At 45.0% G+C, this 25,940-nt stretch overlaps 1 protein-coding gene across 1 annotated transcript in view; it reads left to right on the forward strand.

Moving 5' to 3' along the window:
• The window catches only part of plxdc1 (plexin domain containing 1), a gene marked incomplete at its 3' end in the record, with an annotated part of 112,107 nt that overhangs the window by 48,970 nt on the left and 37,197 nt on the right, over positions 1-25,940 (forward strand). Inside the window, exons 2-4 of the mRNA XM_084159306.1 lie at positions 2,151-2,311; positions 23,620-23,763; positions 23,993-24,062. Coding sequence (XP_084015432.1) covers positions 2,151-2,311; positions 23,620-23,763; positions 23,993-24,062 — 375 coding nt within the window. The remainder of the gene's footprint in view (positions 1-2,150; positions 2,312-23,619; positions 23,764-23,992; positions 24,063-25,940) is intronic.

The raw sequence follows: 25,940 nt of genomic DNA on the forward strand, positions 1-25,940 counted from the left end.
AAATAAGGCAGTAAGGTTCACCTAAGGGTCATAGAACCTCCGGTGATGTTCAGAGGGCATTGTTTTACAAGGATAGCCAGAGGCGCCTTGCCCATAGGGGGCATAGGGGCACATGCCTCCTCAAATAAAATTACACTAGCCACCTAGCAATTTTATGAAGTTGGCTTTAGCTAGCCCATATAGGTCCCCAATGTCCCAACCTCATAACTAGCTACCAAGAAGCAATTTCAGGCTATCAATGAAGATAAGAGATATGCTTACAGTGCCTTTGTAAAGTATTCAGACCCTTTGACTTTTTCCACATTTTGTTGCGTTACAGCCTTATTCTAAAATGGATTCAATAAAATAATTTCCTCACCAATCTACACACAATACCCCACAATGACAAAGCAAAAACAGGTTTTAGACATTTTTGCAAATGTATTAAAAACAAAAAACTGAAATAACTTATTTAAATAAGTATTCAGACCCTTTGCTATGAGACTCGGAATTGAGCTCAGGTGCATCCTGTTTCCATTGATCATCCTTGAGATGTTTCTACAACTTGATTGGAGTCCACCTTTGGTAAATTCAATTGATTGGACATGATTTGGAAAGGCACACACCTGTCAATATAAGGTTCCACAGTTGACAGTGCATGTCAGAGCATAAACCAAGCCATGAGGTCGAAGGAATTGTCCGTAGAGCTCCAAGACAGGATTGTGTCGAGGCACATATCTGGGGAAGGGTACCAAAACATTTCTGCAGCATTGAAGGTCCCCAAGAACACAGTGGCCTCTATCATTCTTAAATGGAAGAAGTTTGGAACCACCAAGACTTTTCCTAGAGCTGGCCGCCCGGCCAAACTGAGCAATTGGGGGAGAAGGGCCTTGCTCAGGGAGGTGACCAAGAACCCGATGGTCACTGACAGAGCTCTAGAGTTCCTCTGTAGAGATGGGAGAACCTTCCAGAAGGACAACCATCTCTGCAGCACTCCATCAATTAGGCCTTTATGGTAGAGTGGACAGATGGAAGCCACTCCTCAGTAAAAGGCACATGACAGCCCACTTGGAGTTTGCCAAAAGGCATCTAAAGACTCTCAGACCATGACAAACAAAATTCTCTGGTCTGATGAAACCAAGATTGAACTCTATGGCCTGAATGCCAAGAGTCACGTCTGGAGGAAACCTGGCTCCATCCCTACGGTGAAGCATGGTGGTGGCACCATCATGCTGTGGAATGTTTGTCAGCGGCAGGGACTGGGAGACTACTCAGGATCCAGGGAAAGATGAACAGAGCAAAGTATAGAGAGATCCTTGATGAAAACCTGCTCCAGAGCGCTCAGGACCTCAGACTGGGGCGAAGAGTCACCTTCCAACAGGACAACGATCCTAAGCACACAGCCAAGACAAGGCAGGAGTGGCTTCAGGACAAGTCTCTGAATGACCTTGAGTGGCCCAGCCAGAGCCCGGACTTGAACCTGATCGAACATCTCTGGAGAGACCTGAAAATAGCTGTGCAGCAACGCTCCCCATCCAAACTGACAGAGCTTGAGAGGATCTGCAGAGAAGAATGGGAGAAACTCCCCAAATACAGGTGTGCCAAGCTTGTAGCGTCATACCCAAGAAGACTCGACGCTGTAATCGCTGCCAAAGGTGCTTCAACAAAGTACTGAGTAAAGGGTCTGAATACTTACGTAAATATGATATTTCAGTTTTCTATTTTTAAGAAGTTAGCACAAATTTCGAAAAAAAACATTTTTGCTTTGTCATTATGGGGTATTGTGTGTAGATTGATGAGGGTCAAAAACTATTTAATCAATTTTAGAATAAGGCAGTAACCTAACAAAATGTGGAAAAGGTCAAGGGGTCTGAATACTTTCCGAAGGCACTGTAGATATGCAGAAAAATATACATAATTTTAATAAACATAAGGTGTTTCAGGTGTTTGAAAAAATCTCAAAATTACGTTGCCATCCTCACATACTTTGTTCCCCCTTAGATTTTTGGGGTGCATGACACCCCTGAGTATAGCTTTTCTGTATGTTTTTAATCAGTTATGGATTTCTTGTGTTGTGTTGTTCTCATAGTTTGCATGAGATGTGATATTGCTGTTTCTATCGAATGGTCTTGTTATCTTGACTATGTTATGTCATCTTTTCATGTTTTTAGATGATACGTCACTGCGGATAGATGGGGGCTCGTCTGGGATGGGCAGGATCTACCGAGACCAGCAGCCCTCCATCAAACATGGTCAGAACCGAGCGGTACGCAACGCACTGGGGGGAGGACTGGACATCGATACCCTGCCCGACAACATGACCCATGTGGTGGTGAGAAATGTAATGAGTTATGTTTAGTATAACTTGTGTAGTGGTAAGAAGGTCTAACTAACAGGCAGCCATCGGTGATGATATCGATAGCAATAACGTTAGCTTCCCCTCTGCTCAGCATCTTGTTAGTTGCCATCCTAGCACCCACCTCACAGTTTTATCAGGAGCAGGATCAGGCTCATGTGACCGACTGCATCTCCTGCGCACCACATAACACTCTTAGCCCTGTGAGCTAAAGCCTAGGCCCTCTCTGTGACACAGCTGGTAGCAGGTAATTAGCAACATCTTCATTAGTCACCGCTAAGCTACAGGACTATTTTGCTAGCACAGACTGGAATATGTTCCGGGATTCTTCCGATGGCATTGAGGAGTACACCACATCAATCACTGGCTTCATCAATAAGTGCATCGATGCAGTCGTCCCCACAGAGACCGTACGTACCCCAACCAGAAGCCATGGATTACAGGCAACATCCGCACTGAGCTAAAGGGTAGAGCTGCCACTTTCAAGGAGCGGGACTCTAACCTGGACGCTAATAAGAAATCCCGCTATGCCCTCCAACGAACCATCAAACAGACAAAGCGTCAATACAGGACTAAGTTTGAATCATACTACACCGGCTCAGACGAACTGCCCAGTGACACGAGCCTACCAGACGAGCTAAATTACTTTTATGCTCGCTTTGAGGGAAGCAACACTGAAGCATGCATGAGAGCATCAGCTGTTCCGGACGACTGTGTGATCACGCTCTCCGTAGCTGATGTGAGTAAGACTTTTAAACAGGTCACCATCATCTCAGAAACCCTAGATCCACTCCAATTTGCATACCGCCCCAACAGATCCACATGTGATGCAATCTCTATTGCACTTCACACTTTCCTTTCCCACCTGGACAAAAGAAACACCTACGTGAGAATGCTATTAATTGACTACAGCTCAGCGTTCAACACCATAGTACCCTCAAAGCTCATCACTAAGCTAAAGACCCTGGTACTAAACACCTCCCTCTGCAACTGGATCCTGGACTTCCTGACGAGCCGCACCCAGGTGGTAAGGGTAGGTAACAACACATCTGCCATGCTGATCCTCAACACGGGGGCCCCTCAGGGGTGCGTGCTCAGTCCCCTACTGTACTCACTGTTCACCCATGACTGCATGGCCAAGCACGACTCCCAACACCATCATTAAGTTTGCAGACGACACAACAGTGTTAGGCCTAATCACAGACAGCGATGAGACAGCCTATAGGTAGGAGGTCAGAGACCTGGCGGTGTGGTGCCAGGATAACAACCTCTCCCTCAATGTGATCAAGACAAAGGAGATTATTGTGGACTACAGGAAAAGGAAGACCGAGCAAGCCCCCATTCTCATCAACGGGGCTGTAGTGGATCAGGTTGAGTGTTTCAAATTCCTTGGTGTCCACATCACCAACAAACTATCATGGCACGACAAAGCCTATTTCCCCTCAGGAGACTGAAAAGATTTGGCATGGGTCCTCAGATCCTCAAAAAGTTACAGCTGCACCATCGAGAGCATCCTGACTGGTTGTATCACCGCCTGGTATGGCAACTGCTTGGCCTCTGACCGCAAGGCACTACAGAGGGTAGTGCGTACGGCCCAGCACATCACTGGGACCAAGCTTCCTGCCATCCAGGACCTTTATACCAGAGGAAGGCCCTAAAAATTGCCAGACTCCAGCCACCCAAGCTGTACCGGAGCACCAAGTCTAGGTTCAACAGCTTCTACCCCCAAGCCATAAGACTCCTGAACAGCTAATCAAATGGCTACCCGGACTATTTGCATTCCCCCCCCCCCCCCCCCCCCTCTTTTTATGATGCTGCTACTCTCTGTTTATTATCTATGCATGGTCACTTTACCACTACCCAGATGTACATATTACCTCAATCACCTCGACTAACCTGTGCCCACGCACATTGACTCTGTACCGTTACCCCATGTATATAGCCTCGCTACTATTATTTTACTGCTGCTCTTTAATTATTTGTTATTTTTCTTCTTTTTTTATTTTTACTTAACTATATTTTACTTTACACTTATTTTTCTTAAAACTGCATTGTTGGTTAAGGGCTTGTAAGTAAACATTTCACTGTAAGGTCTATACCTGTTGTATCCGGTGCATGTGACAAATACAATTTGATTTGATTTGATTTAATAACCACATCTCAATGCATGGCTAAGCTCTTTGATAATGGGCAGCAGTGTACGTGACCCCAGCAGATGAGGCCAGTCGATGGGAACACGTTGGCTGGAGCTATAACCCTTTATCAGGGGTGACTGCTGTTGGGATATTAATGACACATGTATGGGTGTTTGAGAGCAAGTTTTCAATAGATGGGTTTTTCCACCGTGTGTTTGTGTGTGTGTGTGTGTGTGGTTTGGTTTTACTATCCTTGTGGGTACCAGAAGTCCTCACAAGGATATTAAAACAAGGAAAAGTGGGGACATTTTGCCGGTCCCCACAAGGAAAAAGGCTATTTTAGGCTTAGGTGTTAGGTTAAGGGTTAGGGGTTAGGTTTAGGAGTTAAGGTTACGTTTAGTTTTAGGGTTAGGGGTTTGGGGTTAGGGAAAATAGGATTTTGAATGGGAATACATTTTTTGGTCCCCACAAGGAAAATAAAACATTGTGTGTTAGTGTGTGTGTTTATATGTGTCACGCCCTGGCTCTGGGGACTCTTAAATGTTGAGCCAGGGTGTGTAGTTTCTATGTTTAGTTTTCTATGTTTGAGTTTCTAGATCGTTTAGATCTATGTTGGCCAGGGTGGTTCCCAATCAGAGGCAGCTGTAGTTCGTTGTCTCTGATTGGGGACCATACTTAGGCAGCCTGTTGGCACCAGTTAGTTTGTGGGATCTTGTTCCGTATAGGTTTGTTTTGTGTAACCTCAAGACTTCACGTATCGTTTGTTTGTTGTTTTGTCGTGTTCAGTACTTAAATAAATATGTACGCTTATTGCATGGTTCGACCAGTCATTAAACGATCGTGACAGAAGATCCCACCAAAATAGGACCAAGCAGCGTGTCCAGGAGCAGACAGCCTGGACCTGGGAGGAGATCCTGGACGGGAAGGGATCCTGGACTTGGGAGGAGATTCAGGCCGGAATGGATCGCCGTCCTTGGGAGGAGACTGTGGAGGCGCGCTATAGAGAGGAGCAGCGGCAACGCAGAGGGTGCCGGCCGAGGAGGAAGCCCGAGAGACAGCCCCAAAAAAATATTTTGGGGGGGCTAAAAGGGTGGTTGGCGGACCCTAGTGTTAGAGCAGAGCCAACTCCCCGTACTCATGCTAAGAAGCGTGTGACTGGGCAGGCTCCGTGTTATGCGGAGCCACGTACTGTGCCGCGAGTGTTCCGGCACAGTCGAAGATGGGCATTCAGCCAGGACGGGGTGTGCCGGCTCAACGCTCGTGGTCTCCAGTACGCCTCCTCGGTCCCGTATATCCTGCGCCGGTGCTACGTGCTGTATCGCCAGTACGCGTGCACAGCCCCGTACGTCCTGTGCTAATGCCTCACACATATTGTGTGGAAGTAGGCATCCAGCCAGGACGGGTTGTGTCAGCTCTCCGCTCCAGACCTCCAGTCCGCCTCCACAGTCCGGTACGGCCCGTTCCTGCTCCCCGTACCAAGCCAGTGGTGCGTGTTCCCAGTCCGGCCCGGCCCGTTCCTGCTCCCCGCACCAAGCCAGTGGTGCGTGTCCCCAGTCCGGCCCGGCCCGTTCCTGCTCCCCGCACCAAGCCAGTGGTGCGTGTTCCCAGTCCGGCCCGTTCCTGCTCCCCGCACCAAGCCAGTGGTGCGCGTCGCCAGCCAGGTCTGGCCCGTTCCCGCTCCCCGCGCCAAGCCAGTGGTGCGCGTCGCCAGCCCGGTCCGGCCCGTTCCTGCCCCTCGCACCAAGCCAGTGGTGCGCGTCGCCAGCCCGGTCCGGCCCGTTCCTGCTACCCGCACCAAGCCAGTGGTGCGCGTCGTCAGCCCGGTCCGGCCCGTTCCTGCTCCCCGCACCAAGCCAGTGGTGCGTGTGTCCAGTCCGGCACGGCCCGTGCCTGTTCCACCGGTGCCTGGTCCGGCACCGGTCAGCTGCTCCACTCCGGAGCCAGAGCAATCCGCTCCACCGGGGTCCGGTCCAACTCCAGTCAGCGGATCCACTCCGGAGCCAGAGCAATCCGCTCCACCGGTGCCCCGGCCAGCGGCTCCAGTCCGGAGCCTGTACAGTTCGTTCCACCGTCGTCGGGTCCAGCTCCAGTCAGCGGTGCCAGACCAGACCAGGGGCGCAACAGGGAGGTGGAGAGAAGGTGGTGGTTACGCCCGGAGCCGGATCCGCCTCCGAGGCGGAATGCCCACCCGGCCCCTACCCTGTTATGTTTATGGGGCGCGGTCGGAGTCCGCACCTTTGGGGGGGGGGGGGGGGGGGGGGGTACTGTCACGCCCTGGCTCTGGGGACTCTTAAATGTTGAGCCAGGGTGTGTAGTTTCTATGTTTAGTTTTCTATGTTTGAGTTTCTAGATCGTGTAGATCTATGTTGGCCAGGGTGGTTCCCAATCAGAGGCAGCTGTAGTTCGTTGTCTCTGATTGGGTACCATACTTAGGCAGCCTGTTGGCACCAGTTAGTTTGTGGGATCTTGTTCCGTATAGGTTTGTTTTGTGTAACCTCAAGACTTCACATATCGTTTGTTTGTTGTTTTGTCGTGTTCAGTACTTAAATAAATATGTACGCTTATCACGCTGCGCCTTGGTTCGACCAGTCATTAAACGATCGTGACAATATGTGTATGTTGAGGATTAGTTGGTGTGGTGGGGACCAGTGTATCATCATTCTCTTACTACCATATAAGTATAATTTCCGCCAAATAAATTGTGATTAGCTTTTCTACTACCCTCGGCACTACAAATTGACAACAGATCCTGGCCTTGTCCTGTCAACTTACAGTGTTTGTTTAAGTGTGGCTGTGTGTGTGTGTCTCCAGTCTGGTTTCACGCAAGACCCCCTAACTACCCTCTCACCACAGCAGCTCTCGTTGACCAATCTTAACCCAGTGTAGGTGTTTCAGCCCCAGGCAAATCTGGGGATCTGCTCCCCTCTCAGACCCGGAGATTCCCCCAGAAACGCTACCTTGTGTTGGGGCTTGGAGAAGGAGGGAAAGTGGGTCACTCGCTGTATGTGGAGCAGCCAGATCGTCATTGAGAACACTGCATTTAACTGCTCCACTTTCCCAGCCCACACCTAAACCCCAGCACCATTGCTCTCTGTCACCTTGAAGCAAGGCACACATTAATAATGTGATCGAGTTCTGAGATCCGTTAAATAGATACAGAGGCTTACAACGCCAAAGCACAGGGATCATTCGAGTATGTATACAGCTCCCCCACCTGGTGTGAATGAAAGTACAGTACATGGAAAGGACCCCTGGTGTCACTATGCACAATAGCTAACTCCAACCTCAATTACTAACTAGCATCATAGCTATCATCTTCCCATCATAAGGACTACCATCTTCCACAACCATACATATTAAGAATACAATAGAATAGCCTCCTGCTCTAGATTTATTCAAGGGCAATGATTTAATTTGACTACATAGCCATAAAGCATTTCATGAACATGTTATAACAGGTCCTAACCACGTTAAAGGTTAATGAAATATATCCATAGCATATCTATAGTGCATTCATGTCATGCTATGCAAAAGCTCACATTTAGGCATCTTAATAGATGCATCATTACAATGACAGCATAGTGTCATCATTATGGCTGTTCTCTAAAGTGTGCTTCTGCCATACCAGTGTTAGTGAATATGCCTAAAGGCCAAACCACATTTTGAAAATGATGCTGATATATAGCCTGTACCAGCCCCATTTCCCCACCGGCCAGTATAGGCCCATGACTTATAGTACGTTCTTCTTCTTCTCAATGAGGTCAATGGTGCATGAAGATCCCCACCGTGTTGAATCCTCAGGGTAAATGTTACAGATCAAATTGTGTAGTTAAGGGTCAAGGCTCTTTCGTAACTCATTAACAGCCCTCCTCCACATCCCTATTCGGTTGGTCATACTGGTCTATAACATTTACATTTACGTCATTTAGCAGACGCTCTTATCCAGAGCTATAACACACATGAAGGGTCTATTTATGAATTATATGCACTCAAAGTAAAGTCAAATCAATTTCCCATTCTTGAAGCATTTATAGCTAAGCATTTCATGGTTATTAACTGTGCAGTTTGCCACTCTGATCTATAACACCAACATTAAAGTTATATGTATGAATTATATGCAGTCAATGTATGGTCTTTTCTATTTTCCCATTCATAAAGTATTTATGAAGCATTTATAAACATGCCTCACTTATCAAAAAGAATACGGACACAACACAGAATGTTAAAGGCCCAGTGCAGTCAAAATAAAACAATTTCTTGTGTTTTTCTATCATATTGTACAACAGCTGAAACTAACACTGTAAAATGTTGAAAAAAAATGGATCAGTGTTATTTCCTGATAGTTGCTGGTTGAAAATACACAATCTACACAGGACCTTCTAATCAGCAGGTTTGCATGGGCGGGAGTTTCGGCTTTCCATGGTGACAACACCATGCTGTAAATTGGTTAATAGACCAATAACACAGTTCCAAACCACTGCCAATAATATCTAGTTTTTAGTTTTCCCCCTCCCCAGACCATTCTCAGACAGTCCTAGCTAAATTGTCGCTTGAGAATTTTATTTGCTAAAAAGCTACTGACATTGTTCAGTTAGACTTTTCTTGAATAAATTTAACAAAGATTCATGTTCAAAGCCTGTGTGGTCCTTTGTAGCTGTGATGGGTGATTTGAAGGAGTCAGGCGCAGGAGGGTAATCACAGAATAACAGGATTTATTCCGGAATACAGAGTTACGCAGAAATGCGTCAAAACAGTCCAGTGCGCAAAACAGGCGCACTGGAACCAACAAGGCACACAGGGAAAATAACCTGGCGAATACAAAATACAAGGAGCTCAACCGAGCTTCACGATCCTCACAATAAACAATCACACACAAAGACAAGGGTGCAGAGGGAACACTTACACAGGTACTGATGAGGGGATATGAACCAGGTATGTGCAATAAACAAGACAAAACAAATGGAATGATGAGATGAGGAGCGGCAGTGGCTAGAAGGCCGGTGACGACGAACGCCGAAGCCTGCCCGAACAAGGAGATGAGGCAACCTCGGAGGAAGTCGTCACAGTAGCTCAGTTGGTAGAGCATGGCACTTGTAATGTCAGGGTAATGAACTTGATACCCGGGAACACCCATACGTAAAATTTATGCATGCATGACTGTAAGTGGCTTTGCATAACAGGGTCTGCTAAATGGCATATATACACTGAGTACTGAAAACATTAACACTTGCTCTTTGCATGACATAGACTGACCAGGTGAAAGGTCCCTTATTGATGTCACTTGCAACTCAATATTAGGAAGGTGTTCCTAATGTTTGGTATGCTCCTGCCCACATGCCCATGTTTGGCAGCACACAAGTAATCATCAATGCAGAGTGCAGCTGCATGTGACCCAATCATAACGGTAGTGTAGTAAAGAACCAAAGATTTCAAGACTAAAAGTGGCAAAAGTAGTAGCCTACAATAAGAAAAAACTCCAGGTAAAAATACACTTTATCCAGTCCTTCTACCCCAAAGCCATGAGACTTCTACCCCCAAGCCATAAGACTGCTGAACAATTAATCAAATGGCCACCCGGACTATTTACATTGACACCCCCCTCCATTTGTTTTTACACTGCTGCTACCCGCTGTCTATTATCTATGTATAGTCATTATCTATCTACGCTGTCTATTATCTATGTATTGTGGTCCTCTGTAGCTCAGCTGGTAGGGCACGGCGCTTGTAACGCCAAGGTAGTGGGTTCGATCCCCGGTACCACCCATACACAAAAAAATAAAATAATGTATGTACGCATGACTGTAAGTCGCTTTGGATAAAAGCGTCTGCTAAATGGCATATTATTATTAGTCACTTTACCCCTACCTACATGTACAAATTACCTCAACTAACCTGTACCCCCGCACATTGACTCGGTACCGGTAGGCCTCCTGTAGCTCAGTTGGTAGAGCATGGTGCTTGCAATGCCAGGGTTGTGGGTTTGATTCCCACAGAGGGCCAGTATGAAAAATGAATACACTCACTAACTGTAAATCGCTCTGAATAAGAGTGTCTGCGGAATGACTAAAATGTATCCCCTGTATATGGCCTCGTTATTGTATTGTGTTACTTTTGATTATTTTTTACTTTAGTTTATTTGGTAAATATTTTCTTAACTCTTTCTTGAACTGCATTGTTGGTTAAGCGCTTGTAAGTAAGCATTTCACGGTAAATCTACACCTGTTGTATGTGACAAATAAAGCTTGATTTGATATCCTAATCTGACTTTGGTGCATGTTCTGTTGTTCTTCACATTAACGTCTCTGGTAAACACACACTATATCAAATCAAATCAGTTTATTTGTCACATGCACAGGATGCAGAAGGTGTAAACGGTACAGTGAAATAGTTAAGCACTATCAAAATAACAATATTTTATAAATATTTTATAATTATTAGATTATGCTTACCCAGACACTAGGGGTGTGCCGAGTAGTCGGACAAAACAAGTATCGTAATGGATATGGGAAATTTTCTGGATCCGATTATGATCCGAGTTTTTTTTTGTAATTATCTATGATCGGAAAAAAATGTTTTTTGGGGTGCCAGCAAGCATGTTTCTTATGTGTCAGTCACAGAGTTTTAAAAACATACTGTACTGACTTTGAGTCACTCATGTGCGTGTTCTAAATAACTAAACTGGCTAGTTTTCCTGTCTGTAAAGAGAAGGGCGAGCTGTACGTTGATCCTGCTGCTCTGATTGGATAGAGTGAAGCTGTATTTCTCTGTCCACTCGCTTCATAATTTAATCCAAACACTTTTCCTCGCATGTTTTCAATCTGATCATTTACATTGCTGATGCCTGTTACTATGATAAATGTACTTGGCGAGGACATTTGCTATCAAGCTATCAATGTGCATAATATCTAACACAATTTGTAAGTCGCTCTGGATAAGAGCGTCTGCTAAATGATGTAAATGTAAATGTAAGTGGGGCAAGGGTTTGTGAAAAATATGAAACGCTCATGCGCATTCTGACTGAATGAGAGCAAATTTGTCTGCCTGCTGCAAATTGAGGACACCCAGATACACACACACAGACACAAAATACCTCCCTGCATGTTCTCACTGCAAAAAAACTGCAGATTAAGAGCAGCGCTGCGCTTAATCTGCAGTTTTTTTGCAGTGAGAACATGCAGGGAGGTATTTTGCCAACATCGATTTAGGCATATTAAAACACTTCCGTTTTGTTCCGATCACGAGTATAATCCGATCCAACTATCAAACGTCAATTTACGGATACGATTATGAATATGGCTATGTCAGCCTCTACCAGACACACTTGTCTAAATTGATGGGTCATGTGAAAGAAATGCTATAACCACCCCCAGCCACATCTAGCTAAGTGGATGGGTCACTCTTGTCTAGACATGTACACATGTTCATGAAATACAATAAGATGGCCGTGATCACCCCCCAGGTACACCTGGCTAACTTGATGGGTAATCATCTGGTGAAGTGGAGTCTTTTGTTTAGACATGTAGCTAGCTAGCTAAACAATGAACCATAATCCCAACCCATACTACTAGCAATACAAACTGATTGTCATAGCTAGCCACCATGCATGAAATGCTGTAGTATGAATCTGCAGGTAGCTAAAGCTAACCAACTAGGTTCAATGTTAGCTAGCTAGCTATAACTAACAAATGGATTTCTGAGATACAAATAATATTGCTACACATATCACACACGTAACGTTAGCGAGCCAGTAAGCTAACGTTCGCTAGCTAGCTAACAGTACGCAATGAAAATGACTTACTGACAAAATTGGAAACGTATAATATTTGAAAATGTAGCTAGACTCTTACCCGTATACATAGATGAATGGTTCACAGCAGACTAGAACCCCTTTAACTGTTTTGCTTTTACAGCTTGTTTGGCCCACGATGTGTCAAGTCTCTCCGGTTCACACTGACTGTGTGCAGAAAGTAGTCCATCACAACTTTTTCCCACTGATCTTTGTTGATAGTGCCTGCTAAATTCAGGGCAGCAATGTTGTTGAGAGCAGTACCAACACTTTTGCAATTCTCCATGGCTAACGTTATTTCTTTTTAAAAAGCAGGGGTAGCAAGGATTATCTACACATACTAAGCAGCTCACATTATAGACAGAAGCAGCTACATGGCAGACCAATCCGAACTCATCTCTTGGCATGTCCAGCCCATCCATTATCTCAGCCAATCTTGGCTAGCAGGAAGGTTCCTGTGCCTTTCCTGTGAAGTAGTGAAGTGCGACATACGCCTAGCGTCCTGTAACGGGTCATATATGTTAATTCCAATAACAACAAATTTCTATGACTTAAAAACCTAAAACCAACTATAAATTGTAGCAATTCATACACAAATATTGAAAGCATTTAATGAGAAAACTAAAAGATGTGCAACATGAAAATATTGTCTCATCTACATTGTGTAATTCACTGACGGTCCCTAACTAGCCGCGGAGATAGGCTATCCAAAGTCAAACCAACTTTGCCACGGTCGCACACCAGCCGCTGAATCTAATTGGTGAAATAATTTGGCTAACTCTTCCCACCTGCAAACACACACACACGAGACACTCACATCAAACCACACATCGAAACCAACTAAGGTTTGAATACAGTCATGGCCGCTAGCATTTCTTAAAGAGATTCTCAGGTACTTTTGCATACACTGTATAGCCTGTACAAGCCCCACTTCTTCTTCTTCTTCTTCTTCTTCTTCTTCTTCTTCTTCTTCTTCTTCTTCTTCTTCTTCTTCTTCTTCTTCTTCTTCTTCTCACTGATGTCAATAGTGGATTAAGATCCCCACAGGGTTGAATCCTCAGGGTCAATTTTTTAGTTCTGAAAGTCGCAAGCACGGGCCAAAAGTGGTCCCCGAAAATTGGGTACTACATCACATATGTGCGGATATGTGCACCACGTTATTGCTCTCTGTCTGCTGTGTCCATAACGCTGGGCAGGCCTCTTGATTGCTGTCGCTCAAATGCAAGGGGCTGAAGCTCATTGGCTAGAACTCAAATTGCTAGGGGGCTGGCCCATGTGAGGGGATATGTAGGGAAAATGGCACAGCTTCAAGAAAACAGTCACTTTCAAACTAGGGATTTCGTGGCTAATTGAGATGAAAGAGTAATTCTGCTCATAGATTATGCATGTATGAACTATACATTGACAAATCCAGCCGAAAGCGGGAGGTTAAATAAATACTTTCTTAGACGGCAAAGTATCGGAGAATGTCTTTAATGAATCAAATCTAAAACAAGGCCAAATCAGGAAGTGCAGTCGCCCTTTAAAATATAAAAAATAGCTCATAAGAAGACAAAAGATTGCTGGGCTGTGACCCGGAAGTGATGTCACACTCACCTCTCCTCTGCATTCAAAATGAAAGCAACTGGTTGTCACGCCCTGACTCAGGGGACTTGTATATGTACTCCTGAGTGGCGCAGTGGTCTAAGGCACTGTGCCACTAGAGATCCTGGTTCGAATCCAGTCGCAGCCAGCCGTGACCGGGAGACTCATGGGCGGCGTACAATTGGTCCAGGGTAGGGGAGGGAATGGCCGGCAGGGATGTAGCTCAGTTGATAGAGCATGTTGTTTGCAATGCCAGGGTTGTGGGTTCGTTTCCCACCGGGGGCCAGTATAATTTTTTTAATATATATATATATATTATTCACTAACTGTAAATCGCTCTGGATAAGAGCGTCTGCTAAATGACTAAAAATGTAAATGTATATGTTGAGTCAGGGTGTGTATGTTGTATATTTCTATGTTGAGATTCTAGTATTTCTATGTTGGCCGGTGTGGTTCCCAATCAGAGGCAGCTGTCGCTCGTTGTCTCTGATTGGGGACCATACTTAGGCAGCCTATTGGCACTAGTGGGTTGTGGGATCTTGTTTCGTGCTAAGGTATGTTGTTTGTGTGCTACCTTGGACTTCACATTTCATTTGTTGTTTTGGTTGTGTGTTTATTCGTTAAATAAACATGTTGGCATATCACGCTGCGCCTTGGTCTGTCCAGTCTACAAACGATCGTGACACTGGTTTCTGTCTCTTAATTTATCCTGTTTTAAAAGGTTTGTTACAGTGCCTTCGGAAAGTATTCAGACCCCTTGACTTTTTCCACATTGTTACATTACACACTTATTCTAAAATTGATTAAATTGTTTTTCCCCCTCATCACACATTACCCCATAATGACAAAGCAAAAACAGGTTTTTAGAATCTTTACAAATGTATAAAAAATTTAAAACTGAAATATATCATTTACATAAGTATTCAGATTCTTTACTCAGTACTTTGTTGAAGCACATTTGGCAGCGATTACAGCATCGAGTCTTCTTGGGTTTGACGCTACAAGCTTGGCACACCTGTATTTGGGGGGTTTCTCCCATTCCTCTCTGCCGATCCTCTCAAGCTCTGTCAGTTTGGATGGGGAGCGTCGCTGCACAGCAATTTTTAGGTCTCGCCAGAGGTGTTAGATCGGGTTCAAGTCCGGGATCTGGCTGGGCCACTCAAGGACATTCAGAGACTTGTCCCGAAGCCACTCCTGCATTGTCTTGGCTGTGTGCTTAGGGTCGTTGTCCTGTTGGAAGATGAACTTTCGCCCATGTCTGAGGTCCTAAGTGCTCTGGAGCAGGTTTTCATTAAGGATCTCTCTGTACTTACTGGTCTGATAGTCTTTAGGTATCTTTTGGCAAACTCCAAGCTGGCTGTCATGTGCCTTTTACTGAGGAGTGGCTTCCGTCTGGCCACTCTACCATAAAGGCCTGATTGGTGGAGTGCTGCAGAGATGGTTGTCCTTCTGGAAGGTTCTCCCATCTCCACAGAGGAACTCTAGAGCTCTGTCAGAGTGACCATTGGGTTCTTGGTCGCCTCCCTGACCAAGGCCCCTCAGTTTGGCCGGGCGGCCAGCTCTAGGAAGAGTCTTGGTGGCTCCAAACTTCTTGCATTTAAGAATGATGGAGGCCACTGTGTTCTTGGGGACCTTCAATGTGCCTCGACACAATCCTGTCTCGGAGCTCTACGGACAATTCCTTCGACCTCATGGCTTGGGTTTTGCTCTGACATGCACTGTCAACTGTGGGACCTTATATAGACAGGTGTGTGCCTTTCCAAATCATGTCCAATCAATTGAATTTACCACAGGTGGTCTCCAATCAAGTTGTAGAAACATCTCAAGGAAGATCAATGGAAACAGGATGCACCTGAGCTCAAATTCAAGTCTCATAGCAAAGGGTCTGAATACTTGTAAATAAGGTATTTCTGTTTTTTATGATTCTTAAATTTGCAAAAATTTCTAAAAACCTGTTTTCGCTTTGTTATTATGGGGTATTGTGTGTAGATTGCTGAGGAATTTGTTTTATTTAATCAACTTTAGAACAAGGCTGTAAAGTAACAAAATGTTTTTTGACAATTAACTGTCTCTTAATTTGTCCTGTTTTAAAAGGTTTGTTACAATTTAAATAGTGAAACAATGAAATAACATTGTTAACTTAATGTTTCAAGAGTTTTGTGACGTTTAACGTGTCGACATTGTGCCAGGGGATTAGCTAGCTAGCTACATAAGTGAATAGGGGGGAATGCTAGTTATATTTATCACCCTGTGTTAGGACATTTGACTAACTAAAATAGTTATTGCTATGCATCTGAAATTAGGAACTGAACATGAATGCTTTGAATATGAAATTGAACGATTTGTACGATTCTTCGGTGATGTTTATTTTTATTTTTTTATTATACATTTAGCAGACGCTCTTATCCAGAGCGACTTACAGGAGCAATTAGGGTTAAGTGCCTCGCTTAAGGGCACATCGACAGATTTTTCACCTAGTCGGCTCGGGGATTAGGACCAGCGACCTTTCGGTTACTGGCACAACGCTCTTACCCACTAAGCTACCTGCCGCCCAATTGCTGATGTCCTCAGCAATTGAAATAAAATGTTCATATTTCCTTGAACATTCTGTGTTGTGTCCATATACTTTTTGACATTTTATAAATGTCCATATAAATGCTTTATGAATGGGAAAATAGAATTGACAGCACATTGACTGCAGAGAATTCATACATAGACCTTTAATGTTGGTGTTATAGATCAGAGTGGCAAACTGCACAGTTAATAATTACCATGATATGCTTTGCTATAAATGCTTTATGAAAGGAAAATAGATTTGACTTTACTTTGACCACATAGAATTCATACATAGATCCTTCATGTGTTATACGCACGCACGACCCATGTGGAGTTCCAGGTCTCCGGCAGCCTCTGGAACTGCCGTTCTGCGGCCAACAAGGCAGAGTTCATCTCAGCCTATGCTACCCTCCAGTCCCTCGACTTCTTGGCGCTGACGGAAACATGGATTACCACTGAAAACACTGCTACTCTTACTGCTCTCTCCTCGTCTGACCATGTGTTCTCGCATACCCCGAGAGCATCTGGTCAGCGGGGTGGTGGCACAGGAATCCTCATCTCTCCCAAGTGGACATTCTCTCCTTTTCCCCTGACCCATCTGTCTATCTCCTCATTTGAATTCCATGCTGTCACAGTCACTAGCCCATTCAAGCTTAACATCCTTGTCATTTATTGCCCTCCAGGTTCCCTTGGAGAGTTCATCAATGAGCTTGATGCTTTGATAAGTTCCTTTCCTGAGGATGGCTCACCCCTCACAGTTCTGGGTGACTTCAATCTCCCTACGTCTACCTTTGACTCATTTCTCTCTGCCTCCTTCTTTCCACTCCTCTCCTCTTTTGACCTCACCCTCTCACCGTCCCCCCCTACTCACAAGGCAGGCAATACGCTTGACCTCATCTTTACTAGATGCTGTTCTTCTACTAATCTCACTGCAACTCCCCTCCATGTCTCCGACCACTACTTTGTATAATTTTCTCTCTCGCTCTCCTCCAACACTACTCACTCTTCCCCTACTCAGATGGTAATGCGCCGTCGCAACCTTCGCTCTCTCTCTCCCGCTACTCTCTCCTCTTCCATCATATACTCTCTTCCCTCTGCTCAATCCTTCTCCCTCCAATCTCCTGATTCTGCCTCCTTAACCCTCCTCTCCTCCCTTAAAGTGTCTGCTAAATGGCATATTATTATTATTATTATTATTTCTGCATCCTTTGACTCTCTATGTCCCTTATCCTCCCGGCCGGCTCGGTCCTCCCCTCCTGCTCCGTGGCTTGACGACTCATTGCGAGCTCACAGAACAGGGCTCCGGGCAGCCGAGCAGAAATGGAGGAAAACTAGACTCCCTGCGGACCTGGCATCTTTTCACTCCCTCTTCTCTATATTTTCTTCATCTGTTTCTGCTGCTAAAGCCACTTTCTACCACTCTAAATTCCAAGCATCTGCCTCTAACCCTAGGAAGCTCTTTGCCACCTTCTCCTCCCTGCTGAATGCTCCCCCCCCCCCCTCCTCCCTCTCTGTGGATGACTTCGTCAAACATTTTGAAAAGAAAGTTGACGACATCCAATCCTCGTTTGTTAAGTCAAATGACACTGCTGGTCGTGCTCACACTGCCCTACCCTATGCTTTGACTTCTTTCTCCCCTCTCTCTCCAGATGAAATCTTGCGACTTGTGACGGCCCAACAACCTGCCCGCTTGACCCTATCCCCTCCTCTCTTCTCCAGACCATCTCCGGTGACCTTCTCCCTTACCTCACCTCGCTCATCAACTCATCCTTGACCGCTGGCTATGTCCCTTCCATCTTCAAGAGAGCGAGAGTTGCAACCCTTCTCAAAAAACCAACACTCGATCCCTCCGATGTCAACAACTACAGACCAGTATCCCTTCTTTCTTTTCTCTCCAAAACTCTTGAGCGTGCCGTCTTTAGCCAACTCTCTTGCTATCTCTCTCAGAATGACCTTCTTGATCCAAACCAGTCAGGTTTCAAGACTGGTCATTCAACTGAGACTGCTCTTCTCTGTGTCACAGAGGCTCTCCGCACTGCTAAAGCTAACTCTCTCTCCTCTGCTCTTGTCCTTCTAGACCTGTCTGCTGCCTTTGATACTGTGAACCATCAGATCCTCCTCTCCACCCTCTCTGAGTTGGGCATCTCCGGCGCGGCTCACTCTTGGATTGCGTCCTACCTGACTGGTCGCTCCTACCAAGATGCGTGGCGAGAATCTGTCTCCGCAACATGTGCACTCACCACTGGTGTCCCCCAGGGCTCAGTTCTAGGCCCTCTCCTATTCTCGCTATACACCAAGTCACTTGGCTCTGTCATATCCTCACATGGCCTCTCCTATCATTGCTACGCAGACGACACACAACTAATCTTCTCCTTTCCCCCTTCTGATAACCAGGTGGCGAATCGCATCTCTGCATGTCTGGCAGACATATCAGTGTGGATGACGGATCACCACCCCAAGCTGAACCTCGGCAAGACGGAGCTGCTCTTCCTCCCGGGGAAGGACTGCCCGTTCCATGATCTCGCCATCACGGTTGACAACTACGTTGTGTCCTCCTCCCAGAGTGCGAAGAGCCTTGGCGTGACCCTGGACAACACCCTGTCGTTCTCCGCTAACATCAAGGCGGTGACCCGATCCTGTAGGTTCATGCTCTACAAAATTCGGAGAGTACGACCCTGCCTTACACAGGAAGCGGCACAGGTCCTAATCCAGGCACTTGTCATCTCCCGTCTGGATTACTGCAACTCGCTGTTGGCTGGGCCCCCTTCCTGTGCCATTAAACCCCTACAACTCATCCAGAATGCCGCAGCCCGTCTGGTGTTCAACCTTCCCATGTTCTCTCACGTCAACCCACTCCTCCGCACACTCCACTGGCTTCCAGTTGAAGCTCGCATCTGCTAAAAGACCATGGTGCTTGCCTACGGAGCTGTGAGGGGAACGGCACCTCCGTACCTTCAGGCTCTGATCAGTCCCTACACCCAAACGAGGGCATTGCGTTCATCCACCTCTGGCCTGCTGGCCCCCCTACCTCTGCGGAAGCACAGTTCCCGCTCAGCCCAGTCAAAACTGTTCGCTGCTCTGGCACCCCAATGGTGGAACAAGCTCCCTCACGACGCCAGGACAGCGGAGACACTTGAAACCCGGAGACACTTGAAACCCCACCTCTTTAAGGAATACCTGGGATAGGAAAAAGTAATCCTTCTACCCCCTCTTACCCCACCCCAAAGAAAGAAAACAAAAACATATTGTAAAGTGGTTATCCCACTGGCTATAAGGTGAATGCACCAATTTGTAGGTCGCTCTGGATAAGAGCGTCTGCTAAATGACGTGAATGTAAATGTAATGTAAATGTAATGTAAATGTTATAGACCAGAACGACCAACTTAGGCGTAATTGTGATGTGGAGGAATGCTCTTAATGAGTTACGAAAGAGTTATGATAAGACCCTCAACTACACGATTTGATCTGTAAAATTGACCTTGAGGATTCAACACTGTGAGGATCTTCATGCATTATTGACCTCAGTGAGGAGAAGAAGAAGAAGAAGAAGAAGAAGAAGAAGAAGAAGAAGAAGAAGAAGAAGAAGAAGAAGAAGAAGAAGTGGGGCTAGTACAGGCTATACAGTGCATTCGGAAAGTATTCAGACCCCTTCCCTTTTTCCACGTTTCATTACGTTACAGGCTTATTCTAAAATGGATTTTTTTTTTAATCCTTATCAATCTACACAAAATACCCCATAATGATGAAGCGAAAACAGGTTTGTAGATTTTATTGCAATTTTAATAAAAATATAAAACAGAAATACCTTATTTACATAAGTATTCAGATCCTTTGCTATGAGACTCAAAATTGAGCTCAGGTGCATCCTGTTTCCATTGATCATCCTTGAGATGTTTCTACAACTTGATTGAAGTCCACTTGTGGTAAATTCAATTAATTGGACATGATTTGGAAAGGCACACATCTGTCTATACAAGGTCCCACAGTTGATAGTGCATGTGCAAAAACCAAGCCATGAGGTCGAAGGAATTGTCCGTAGAGCTCCTAGACAGGATTGTGTCGAGGTACAGATCTGGGGAAGGGTAATAACAAATGTCTGCAGCATTGAAGACCACAAGAACACAGTGGCCTCCATCATTCTTAAATGGAAAAAGTTTGGAACCACCAAGACTCTTCCTACTGTTGGCCACCCGACTTAATTGAGCAATCGGGGGAGAAGGGCCTTGGTCAGGGAGGTGACCAAGAACCTGATGGTCACTCTGACAGAGCTCCCGAGTTACTCTATGGAGATGGGAGAACCTTCCAGCAGGACAACCATCTCTGCAGCACTCCACCAATCAGGCCTTTATGGTAGTGGCCAGACGGAAGCCACTCCTCAGTAAAAGGCACATGACAGCCCGCTTATGGTTTGCCAAAAGGCACCTAAAGGTCTCTCAGACCATGAGAAACAAGATTCTCTGGTCTGATGAAACCAAGATTGAACTCTTTGGCCTGAATGCCAAGCGTCACCTCTGGAGGTAACCTGGCACCATCCCTACGGTGAAGCATGGTGGTGACAGCATCATTCTGTGGGGATGTTTTTCAGCGGCAGGGACTGGGCGACTAGTCAACATAGAGGCAAAGATGAACAGAGCAAAGTACAGAGAGACCCTTACTGAAAACCTGCTCCAGAGCTCTCAGGACCTCAGACTGGGGCTAAGGTTCACCTTCCAACAGGACAATGACCCTAAGTACACAGCCAAGACAATGCAGGAGTGGCTTTGGGACAAGTCTATGAATGTCCTTGAGTGGCCAATACAGAGCCTGGACTTAAACCCAATCAAACATCTCTGGAGAGACCTGAAAATAGCTGTGCAGCGACGCTCCCCATCCAACCTGACAGAGCTTGAGAGGATCGGCAGAGAAGAATGGGAGAAACTCCCCAAATACAGGTGTGCCAAGCTTGTAGTGTCAAACCCAAGAACACTCGAGGCTGTAATCGCTGCCAAAGGTGCTTCAACAAAGTACTGAGTAAAGTGTCTGAATACTTATGTAAATGTGATATTTCAGTTTTGAATTTTTAATACATTGCAAAAAATTCTAAAGACCTGTTTTTGCTTTGTCATTAAGGGGTATTGTGTTTAGATTGATGAGGATTTTTAAAAATCATTATTATTTTTGAAAAAGTCTGTAACGTCACAAAATGTGGAAAAAGTCAAAGGGTCTGAATACTTTCCGAATGCATTGTATATCAGCATAATTTCAAAACTTTGTTTGGCCTTTTGGCATATTCACTAACACTGGTATAGCAGAAGCACACTTTTGAGAACAGCCATAATGATGACACTATGCTGTCATTATAATGATGCATCTATTAAGATACAGTGAGGGAAAAAAGTATTTGATCCCTTGCTGATTTTGTACGTTTGCCCACTGACAAAGAAATTATCAGTCTATCATTTTAATGGTAGGTTTATTTGAACAGTGAGAGACAGAATAACAACAAAAAAATCCAGAAAAACGCATGTCAGAAATGTTATAAATTGATTTGCATTTTAATGAGGGAAATAAGTATTTGACCCCTCTGCAAAACATGACTCAGTACTTGGTGGCAAAACCCTTGTTGGCAATCACAGAGGTCAGACGTTTCTTGTAGTTGGCCACCAGGTTTGCACACATCTCAGGAGGGATTTTGTCCCACTCCTCTTTGCAGATCTTCTCCAAGTCATTAAGGTTTCGAGGCTGACGTTTGGCAACTCAAACCTTCAGCTCCCTCCACAGATTTTCTATGGGATTAAGGTCTGGAGACTGGCTAGGCCACTCCAGGACCTTAATGTGCTTCTTCTTGAGCCACTCCTTTGTTGCCTTGGCCGTGTGTTTTGGGTCATTGTCATGCTGGAATACCCATCCACAACCCATTTTCAATGCCCTGGCTGAGGGAAGGAGGTTCTCACCCAAGATTTGACGGTACATGGCCCTGTCCATCGTCCCTTTGATGTGGTGAAGTTGTCCTGTCCCCTTAGCAGAAAAACACCCCCAAAGCATAATGTTTCCACCTTCATGTTTGACGGTGGGGATGGTGTTCTTGGGGTCATAGGCAGCATTCCTCCTCCTCCAAACACGGCGAGTTGAGTTGACGCCAAAGAGCTCCATTTTGGTCTCATCTGACCACAACACTTTCACCCACTTCTCCTCTGAATCATTCAGATGTTCATTGGCAAACTTCAGACGGGCATGTATATGTGCTTTCTTGAGCAGGGGGACCTTGCGGGCGCTGCAGGATTTCAGTCGTTCACGGCGTAGTGTGTTACCAATTGTTTTCTTGGTGACTATGGTCCCAGCTGCCTTGAAATCAATGACAAGATCCTCCCGTGTAGTTCTGGGCTGATTCCTCACCGTTCTCATGATCATTGCAACTCCACGAGGTGAGATCTTGCATGGAACCCCAGGCCGAGAGAGATTGACAGTGCTTTTGTATTTCTTCCATTTGCGAATAATCGCACCAACTGTTGTCACCTTCTCACCAAGCTGCTTGGCGATGGTCTTGTAGCCCATTCCAGCCTTGTGTAGGTCTACAATCTTGTCCCTGACATCCTTGGAGAGCTCTTTGGATTTGGCCATGGTGGAGAGTTTGGAATCTGACTGATTGATTGCTTCTGTGGACAGGTGTCTTTTATACAGGTAACAAGCTGAGATTAGGAGCACCCCTTTTAAGAGTGTGCTCCTAATCTCAGCTCGTTACCTGTATAAAAGGCACCTGGGAGCCAGAAATCTTTCTGATTGAGAGGGGGTAAAATACTTATTTCCCTCATTAAAATGCAAATCAATTTATAACATTTTTGACATGCGTTTTTCTGGATTTTTTTGTTGTTATTCTGTCTCTTACTGTTCAAATAAACCTACCATTAAAATTATAGACTGATCATTTCTTTGTCAGTGGGCAAACGTACAAAATCAGCAGGGGATCAAATACTTTTTTCCCTCACTGTACCTAAATATGAGCTTTTGCATAGCATGACATGAATGCGCTACACGTATGCTATGGATATATTTCATTAACCTTTAATAATGCAGTTGGGACCTGTTATATCACGTTCATGAAATGCTTGTAGATGTGTAATAAATGCATTATGGGGATGTAGTCAAAGTCAATTTTTACCAAATCAAGGCCTTGGGCCACTGACCAGTGAATTCATTGAATCTTTGGAAAAGTTTTCTGTGCTAATCAGCGCTGTCTCCCTCAGGAGGACTCTCAGAGGTACTACAGGTGGAGGAGTTACGGCCCGGGGGACAGACGGATGGAGGAACTCTGGGTAGACCTAAGCGCTGTGCAACAGAGCAAAGTCAGAGTGCACGGCATCCTGTCCAACACACACCGGCAGGCAGCGGTGAGACATGCACACATGCGCACGCACAAAGAAACAAAGAAACAAAGAAACGCACACACACACACACACACACACACACAGATGTTAAGTGGTTAGAGCTGGTGGGATAATGAGACGTACACAAAAGCACAGACACAATACTGTACATAGGCCTGCATGCCGTCTTTTTACACCATGACATTGCCATCATGACTGACATGCTGTCTGATATGATATATGCTCCTCCTAGCGTGTGGCTCTCTCCTTTGACTTCCCCTTCTATGGACACTACCTGAGACAAATCACCATAGCAACAGGAGGTAAACTGAATTTATATTACTAAAACTGTCCAAAGTAGCCATCTCGTCACTGTGCGGTCAATGCTTCTACGTAAACACATCTATTATGTATTGAAATACTGGACTGTTGCCACACAGAGACATTTTTAAGCCCTTAAAATAGGGCAAACATTTTTTTGTTTCCATCTGAGGTACACTTTAAGCAAGGGAAGCTATTAGCGGTCTGCCTATCCCATTTCCAGAGTAGGTTCCAGATAAATTGAATTCTAATCGCTTTTCATAATGAAATGTTCATATTCTGTAGAGCTACGACGATTGAAAATGCTAACCATTGAGCTAGCCTCTACAGACCCAAACCCAAAGCCTCCGATGTCACGACTTCCTCCGAAGCTGCCTCCTCTCCTTGTTCGGGCAGGCTTTGGCGTTCGTCGTCACCGGCCTTCTAGCCACTGCCGCATCACATCTCATCACTCCATTTGTTTTGTCTTGTCTATTACACACACCTGTTTCATATCCCCTCATTAGTATGTGTATAAGTGTTCCCTCTGCCGCCTTGTCCTTGTGGGCGATTGTTTATTGTGAGGAGAGAGTAGCTCGGTTGAGCTACATGTATTTTGTATTGCCGGGGTATATTTTCCCTGTGTGCCTGTTTTGTTCCAGTGCGCCTGTTTTGCGCACTGGACTGTTTGACGCTATCCTGTGTAACTCTGTATTCCGGAATAAACTCTGTATTTTGTGATTTACCCTCCTGCGCCTCTCTCCTTCAAATCACCCATCACATCCGAATTACAGGGGATGTGTGATTTATAGCACCATTACTAATTCATTCACATTTTGAAATTCCTCCTCTGAATCTATGATAGGGTTTCTATATTCTTGGAATGAAAGACTTTTGAGGTAAAACTGTCTTGATGTTTTATTTGTCACTATATAAGCCACTGTACAGAACAGCATGCTACGTATGACATCGTACTGTACATCTACTGTCCAAAAGATGTTACAGCTGCAAAAGTTGTCCGTATTCCAACATTAGAAACATATGTAGGACTACACTTACATCAAAATATCAGCCATATTTGCCTTAGTTTAGTAAATACTACTAAGACAATGAAAATCTATATCTGATTGATTTCAGATAAATAACACTTCCAGCTTTTCTTATATTTAGCTTTGCCTCAAACATGCTAAAAACTTCACAATTCACATACAGTGAAAATAATGAATATACAACTAAAAGGTCATGAATTTGAAGACCAGCCTCTCATCCTTTTGGGAAAAAAAAGAAAACACTGACAATTGGTAGATACAGTGCATTTGGAAAGTATTCAGACCCCTTGACTTTTTCCACACTTTATGTTACAGCCTTATTCTAAAATTGATAAAATAGTTTTTCCCCCTCATTAATCTACACACAATACCCCATAATGACAAAGCAAAAACAGGTTTTTAGAAAATTTTGCAAATTTATTTAAAAAACTAAACTTAATATAATATTTACTCAGTACTTTGTTGAAGCACATTTGGCAGTGATTACAGCCTCAAGTCTTCTTGGGTATGACGCTACAAGTTTGGCACATCTGTATTTGGGTACATTCTTCTCTGCAAATCCTCTCAAGCTCTGTCAGGTTGGATGGGGAGCGTCCTGCACAGCTATTTTCAGGTCTCTCCAGAGATGTTCGATCGGGTTCAAATGAAATCAGATCAAATCAGTCCGGGCTCTGGCTGAGCCACTCAAGGACATTCAGAGACTTTCAGCCACTCCTGAGTTGTCTTGGCTGTGTGCTTAGGGTCATTGTCTTGTTGGAAGATGAACCTTCGCCCCAGTCTAAGTACCTGAGTGCTCTGCGGCACAGGTCCTAATACAGGCACTTGTCATCTCCCGTCTGGATTACTGCAACT

Source organism: Coregonus lavaretus, assembly GCF_964263955.1.
Source record: "Coregonus lavaretus genome assembly, chromosome: 1".
Taxonomy (NCBI): Eukaryota; Metazoa; Chordata; class Actinopteri; order Salmoniformes; family Salmonidae; genus Coregonus; species Coregonus lavaretus.